The sequence below is a fragment of the Eleutherodactylus coqui genome, chromosome 3 (genome assembly GCF_035609145.1).
Source record: "Eleutherodactylus coqui strain aEleCoq1 chromosome 3, aEleCoq1.hap1, whole genome shotgun sequence".
NCBI lineage: Eukaryota > Metazoa > Chordata > Amphibia > Anura > Eleutherodactylidae > Eleutherodactylus > Eleutherodactylus coqui.
In genome coordinates, this window is record NC_089839.1 from 112,751,916 (window position 1) to 112,758,715 (window position 6,800).

General features: G+C 46.1%; 1 protein-coding gene across 1 annotated transcript; it reads right to left on the minus strand.

Moving 5' to 3' along the window:
- Positions 1 to 5,413: 5,413 nt before the first annotated feature.
- Positions 5,414 to 6,463, minus strand: LOC136620903 (endoplasmic reticulum membrane protein complex subunit 7-like). Its single transcript, XM_066595970.1, has one exon. It carries the CDS (start codon positions 6,457 to 6,459, stop codon positions 5,767 to 5,769), a length of 693 nt encoding a protein of 230 aa, XP_066452067.1. The 5' UTR covers positions 6,460 to 6,463; the 3' UTR covers positions 5,414 to 5,766.
- Positions 6,464 to 6,800: the final 337 nt, after the last annotated feature.

Consider the following 6,800-nt stretch of genomic DNA (forward strand, 5'->3'; position numbering starts at 1 on the left):
GGCCGGGGACAGCGGAGGTGAGGGTGTGGGTGCAGGCCAGGAGACGGTAGTGCCTGTGTCCTCAGAGGGGGGTTGGATCTCAGTGGCAGGTTGGGGCACAGGGGGAGAGGCAGTGGTGCAAACCGGAGGCGGTGAACGGGCATCGTCCCACCTTGTGGGGTACTTGGCCATCATATGCCTGCGCATGCTGTTGGTGGTGCCTCCCCAGCTGATCTTGGCGCGACAAAGGTTGCACACCACAGTTCGTCGGTCGTCAGGCTTCTCTGTGAAAAACTGCCACACCGTAGAGCACCTTGACCTGTGCAGGGTGGCATGGCGCGAGGGGGCGCTTTGGGAAACAGTTGGTGGATTATTCGGTCTGGCCCTGCCTCTACCCCTGGCCACCGCACTGGCTCGGCCTGTGCCCACACCCTCACTTGGCCCTCCGCGTCCTCGGCCGCGTCCACATCCTCTAGGCCTACCCCTACCCCTCAGCATGCTGTATTTTGATTTTCCCAGGCAGGAAAGAAATTGGCGCAAGGCTACACTCAACCGTAGCTGGTTGCGTCTGATTTTTGTACGTTGTCCACGCAGCACACACGTACACGGAGACCTTAGGACTGACACAGGCAGGCCAAATATAATTTTTTGTCCTTTTTTGCAAAGGGAAGCACCCACTGCGTATATTCAATGAACAAGAAGTTTAATATCTGTGGTGTGGCCCTCAAAAAGTGTCACACAACTTTAGTGTAGCAGAGTTATTAACTCTAGCAGAGCAGGTATTTGCCAGTCAGGAAAGACAATGGCGCAAGCCTGCAGTAAACCGTAGCTGGTTGCGTCTGATTTTTGTACGTTGTCCACGCAGCACACACTGTCGTGGAACCTTCCTTTGTGGAACCACGGCTTACTCAATTTGGAATGTTTACACCCCTCCATATTAATTCTGAATTGATAATGCGCATAAGAAGTTTTCACACTGACACGAGGTTCAGCATGTATAGCTTCCTCAATTCTACTTTATTGTTGGGTGCGTAGCCTCTTTTAAAACAGTTTAACATATCCGCCCATCTGGGCAGGTCAAAGGATTACATAGATACAACGTATTGTTTAATTATTGGATAAGCATCTTGCAATTCTTCCATCCTCCGGTCATCTGTGATTGGCCATCAGGTGGTGGATGAAATGACTGGGTTGTCTTAGGCCCACGTGTGGTTCCTTCGATATAATTGGGTTACATCATGAGTTAGTAATAGCATAGACCTCCCATGTTATTTGCATACGTTTCCAGTAAAATTGCTTGGGTAATTTCTGCGGTAGCTGTTTCAGACTGCGGTTATCTATGTCTGAGTTATACTTCTCCTAAAGGCACAAACAGTCGGAAAAATAGATATATTTATAGGTTGGTTTCATGTTGGCTTCCCCATGTCAGCAGAGTTATAAAACAGATATTTTCATATGAGCGGAAGTACCTATTGCATAACTGTAAGAACATTATATTTGTAGCAAGACAGAAAGCAAATATGTACACAGAATGTTAAATTGACAACTGTCTACTGCCAAGGCCCACCGATCCATATAGATATATACTGGGCTTCCACCACAGACCCCCCTTGAAACTATCTGTTTCACTAAACTCGCCCCGCTCCGTCCCACCCCCACTGCTGACCCTAGACTCGCATTGTGTTGTACACTGGAGCTATTGCTGTCATGGGGGTATAGGATGGTTCGACATCATCACATTCTGGATCCATGATGACGACGTTCGCGCTGATAGTGGGCTTTTTGTTGGACTTCGTAGTGGGACAGGTGGACCAGGTAGTCATCAGGGTCGGAATACACTGTATGCAACGACAAACAGAAATTAGGATGACTATAAAGGTGACAAATATAATCAGGTTAGGAGAGGTGCGACTTTTACTATTTCAGGTAAACACTGCATAACTTGTATAGAACCCCGCCTTCTTGACGTTACCTCGATTCATCAACAAGAGTGCAAAGTCAGGACCATCTAATGACTGATCAACATGACTGAATCTTTGTCTTATTAGTAAGTGCATTATCATATATATTAGTCTGGAAGGAAAGAGCTACAAGGTGATTATTCCCACTTCCCGTTTCCAGAGGCAGCAAGGTAACAGGACCAGGGACGTTGTAACACCGGCATGTTGCATGGCATGAGCAGAGTGCACTGCAGATAAAATAAAGCAAAATCTTAGCGAAAACCTATCACCGTGTTCTAAATACACAATGTTTCAAAACTTATTTCTATATATTTTTTCCTTCTCCCGTTAGGTACCTTACTGAGGAAAACAGATTAAGGTTAGCTCTTTTTAGTTAGTGCGGTCAGCTTCTTAATGGCAACTGCGTCTTTACCTGCGGGTCACGTGTTGTCTGGAATGTAGGTACAAGTCCCCCCTATCATTTTACAGACACTCCCTTTTTTGGCTAAAATCGTACCTAGTGCCATTGTATTTTGAAAAGTCATAGTCGAGGTAGGTCCTATTGGTCGACTAGTCGCTATAAGGCGTCCCTAGTATAACTTATAAATCACTTTTAATAGTAATAAACATAATTAATCCAGTCAACATTTTATTTACCATAATAATCAGGAAAAAATTTTAAAAACTCGTCAGGTACCCCCCTTGGCTGTCTTATGACGTCAACGCACACGTGTAGGTCCAAACTATCACCAGGAGCCTCTCTTCTCACTCTAATGTGCTGTTACAATACTAGTAGTGTGCACAGGTACGCACGGATTGGGACTCCCTGATCTTCACCCACACCAATGTCCCTCCTGGAGATAGTCCTGATGGTGAACACGTCCAGGCCGCCTACCCTGACCCTACACTACCTAGTGACAAGACTGGAAGGAGCCGTCGTACCTATGCAGAAACAAGGGTAGACCAACATGACAGGATAACTACAGAGAACAGCAGAATTGGATCAAGATAGAGTAACTATGGGGGGTAACCTCATTATCCTCAATGCTGTCTGACAGGATGTGGAGGAGCATAAGGGCTTTACTAAGGCACACTCCCCTGTCCAATTACTTTCCAGACATGATGTCACATTATTTTACCTGTGAAGTGTGTACCTTCGTTTACCTCATTCACTTCCGGTACCCTGTATCTGCAGATTACCTCATTCATGAGCTTCTGTGTGGTTATCTGCTCATTTACCTTAGTATCAGGGTGGGCCTCAAACCTGAAAAAGACTCGAGCAACAACAAGCACATATTCATACTCCCCAACAGGTGTGAGCTGAATGTGGTCAAATTGGCAATCTCTGAAATGGGTAGAGTGGTCGAGGCAAGTGTTATATGGCCACCTTACTTCTGTCTGGACTCGCATATGGCAAAGATCATGCTAACTGGACAAATGATGCAGCAGCTACAGAGAACCTAGGTATCACCCATTCTTGTTCAGTGTCCCTGTCATCGCTGCTTTTGATTCTGTGTACCAGTTGGGCCATCATGGGGGACAGGGACCTCTGTAGGCAAGTTCTGTTGATTGTTCGCCATACGCCGTCCTGTTCTGTCGCTCCCGTCTTTTAGCCCATCTGCTTTCTTTCCTCGTTGACTTGCAACTGTAAAGTCCTTGACATATCAAAGTCCAAAGGTTTTATCAAAGTCCAAAGGTTTTATCAAAGTCCAAAGTTTTTATCAAAGTCCAAAGTTTTTATCAAAGTCCAAAGTTTTTATCACTGACTCATGCTGTCAGTATCTATTCTTCTTTCTTCCACGGCTTGAGGGCCGCTGCCTTTGTTGTGTTGTCGGCGAGGGTGTCATCTCTCGCTTCTCCATTGTAGAAATCGGTGTGAATTCTCCATTGCCAGGTAGTAGTAGTAGGGTTTCCATGAGACTCTGCACCGCTGCACCATTCTTAATTGGCTGTCCTACTGAGATAACAAGCTGTCTGGCCTTCCATATTGGGCCGTAATCATGAGCTATGCCAAATGCATTCCAGGAGTCAGTGTAGAGAGTTGCCGTCTTACCTTCTACCACTCCACACGCCTCAGTGAGGGCCTCTGGTTCCGCTTCTTGCCCTGAGACATGCGGAGGCAGAGCTTCTGCGTTTAGGACATCTTGTTGTGTTACCTCTGCATATCTGGTTCGGAATCATCAATCCTCACCCTGATACCATCTACAAAAGAAAACTCAAAATATGCATCATTAACAGTGTGTACATCACTACAATAATGTCAGAATCTTGTTGCACAGAATTTTAAACAATTTTAAAAAATAGCTGATCTGCCATACTCAGATCACCTATGCCTCCCCTCCCCCTTTTGAACCGGAATACCTGATTAAAAGAAGAGTAGCCGGGTTCAAGGTATTACAACATTGGGAAGAAATATTGGGGGAGGCATGGAAAGGGCACATTGTAGCCAGGTTCAAGGTATTACAACATTGGGAAGAAATATTAGGGGAGGCATGGAAAGGGCACATTGTAGCCGGATCTAATAGGCCAGAGATAAGTGCTTGGGTTGCACTTGCATGAGTAAGTTCTGGGTGTCATTTGGGGTGTGGACCACTAGGGGGTAGTCCAATACCAACTTAGAAGATTTGTCAACCATTGCCTGTACTGCTGCCACCGCACAAGCAGATGAGGGAGCTCCTCGAGTCACTGGATCTAACCTCATGGCTGTGGTTGTCCTCCGTGCTTTTGTGTCAGTACCGTCGTATGGGCAACAGTATGAAACAAGGCCCAGAAAGGTGCGGAATTTGGCAACGGGTGTATGTACGGGTATGGCCTGCAGAACTTGGTTAGTCTTTGGAGGCCTCCAGGCCTTACAGCCTTCTGCAAGAGAAATTAACAGTGAAATTGTGGCCGGTTGGCAGTTTTTCCAAAGCATCAGCACACAGCACCTAACATGCGTGGCTGACCCTTCACCCTTTTTTTTTTTTTTTCTTTTTTTTTTCTTTCCATCATGTATATCTGGGTCTCGTATATATTATCATGGTGAGTACATTCAATTTCCCTACGTCTGTCTTGTAGGTGGCCCATAATTTGTCAGGAACCGTGGAAAGCTGAGTTTGAGACAGGAGAAAAAAACAAAACTTTTTCTTCCTGGCTAGCTATGATTCTTACCACCCTCCCTTATACAAGGGATGCATCATCTAGCTCCACCCCTCTGAGTGTGGCTGTATACCTACTTCCTTATTTTCTCATTCAACGTTGGCAGTCCTTGGACACTCATCACAACCCAATAAAGATAAAGTCTTATGCATCACACAATCTACATTTTACAAATTACGGGTCAATCTGCCCCGTTCCTCCTGTGGATACCTGGTATTCCCATTCTTCTGCAACCATTTAAACATGTAGTAACAGCACATATACCGTTCTATTAAGTGACTATAAAGCAGTCTGTGTGCTGCAGTTCCAGATTCTGTTCAGTGTAAAATTAAAAAGGAAAAAAAAAAAAAAAAGTTACGTGAAAAACACACAATCGTTTATGCGAATTGTTCAGACACCAACAGTGTAAAAGGAGACCCTTCCAATGCTTAAGACTCCTCAGCCGGGTATTAAGCTTCGAGTACATGCAGCTATAGGTATAAAGACACATCTATAACGCTCTAGCTCAGTATACATTCAGCCTTTGAACAGCTGCCTTTTTAGTGTATTATGTCTGGCAAGCCGCAAACAAAAGCGCAACACAGTACAGCATCCTAAGAACAAACCAAGGCAAAGTCCATACGATCAACGACATATTCGAGTGAGTGGAGGAGTTCAGTGGGTAGACTTCCATGGGGAGATTTTTGGTTATTTATAGGCGGACGGATCACTACCTCCTCTTCCCAACCCCGCTCTTCCCCGATTTGCTGCCGCTGCTAGACTTGCTGGAGGATTTGGATGTAAAAAGCCTGGTCATGAATTCAGAAACATCTGGCAGCTCAGGGTTGGAGTTCAGCATGTTCATGGATTGCTCCATTTCCCGCCTCATTTCTGGGTCGCTTGTGTTCACAACTTTAGGAAGTAGCACAAAGATCAGCAATGGCAGAACCATCATCATCACCATGGGGTTCATGAGAAAGTCAGTCCATCCCCAGGTCTCTCGTTTGATGAAGTAGGAAGGGGGCCCAGATGATTTCATCTGAAGAGGATACGGCAGGCGGAGAACTTCTGTGGTTTTGATGTGATTTACATATCTCGCCCTCATTTTTCCCTTAGATGTGATGTCGACACGAACAGGTTCAAAGCGGTGAGCTGGAGAGATAACTTCTACCACGTAGGAGCCGGAGGGGACATCGTGGACCACAAAGCTGCCGTCAGTCCTCAGGAAGCCGACGTGCTCCTCTCCGTCCACCAGCACCCGGCCCCCGCTCACCCAGTCCTGGGCTCGGACCCCCGGCACCACCGCCCGACCCTCCACCTTGAACCTCTCGGAGCCGGAGCTCGTCAGCTCCATGTCGGCCCCGCATAGGAGGAAGAAGAGGCTCCATACGGCCACAGCAGGCAACAACACCGAAGCCGCCATGACGAGCCAGTGTACGGTGCATTAATCTTGGCTATAACCCAGCCAATGCGTTCTCATTGCCAACAATCCCTTCTTACAGTTGAGCAGGACTGATACTACTTCTATATGACAGACAACAAACTATTCCTATATAACAACTCAGCAGGATTAGCTCTACACAACAGACAAGCACACTAACTTTATAAAACTGACAGGTAGGACGTTTTGAGCACACAGAAAGATTGCTTGATTAATCAATGATAACTTGACTCTCCAACCCTTCCACACTTTTCTGGAGGGTGTAAGAATTGACCTTGGTACATTGTTTGTTGCCTTTCAATTTCAATCATGGCTATCAGATT

Excerpts from the sequence above, each read along its gene's own strand:
- LOC136620903 (XM_066595970.1), bottom strand. The coding sequence starts at position 6,459 with ATGGCGGCTTCGGTGTTGTTGCCTGCTGTGGCCGTATGGAGCCTCTTC.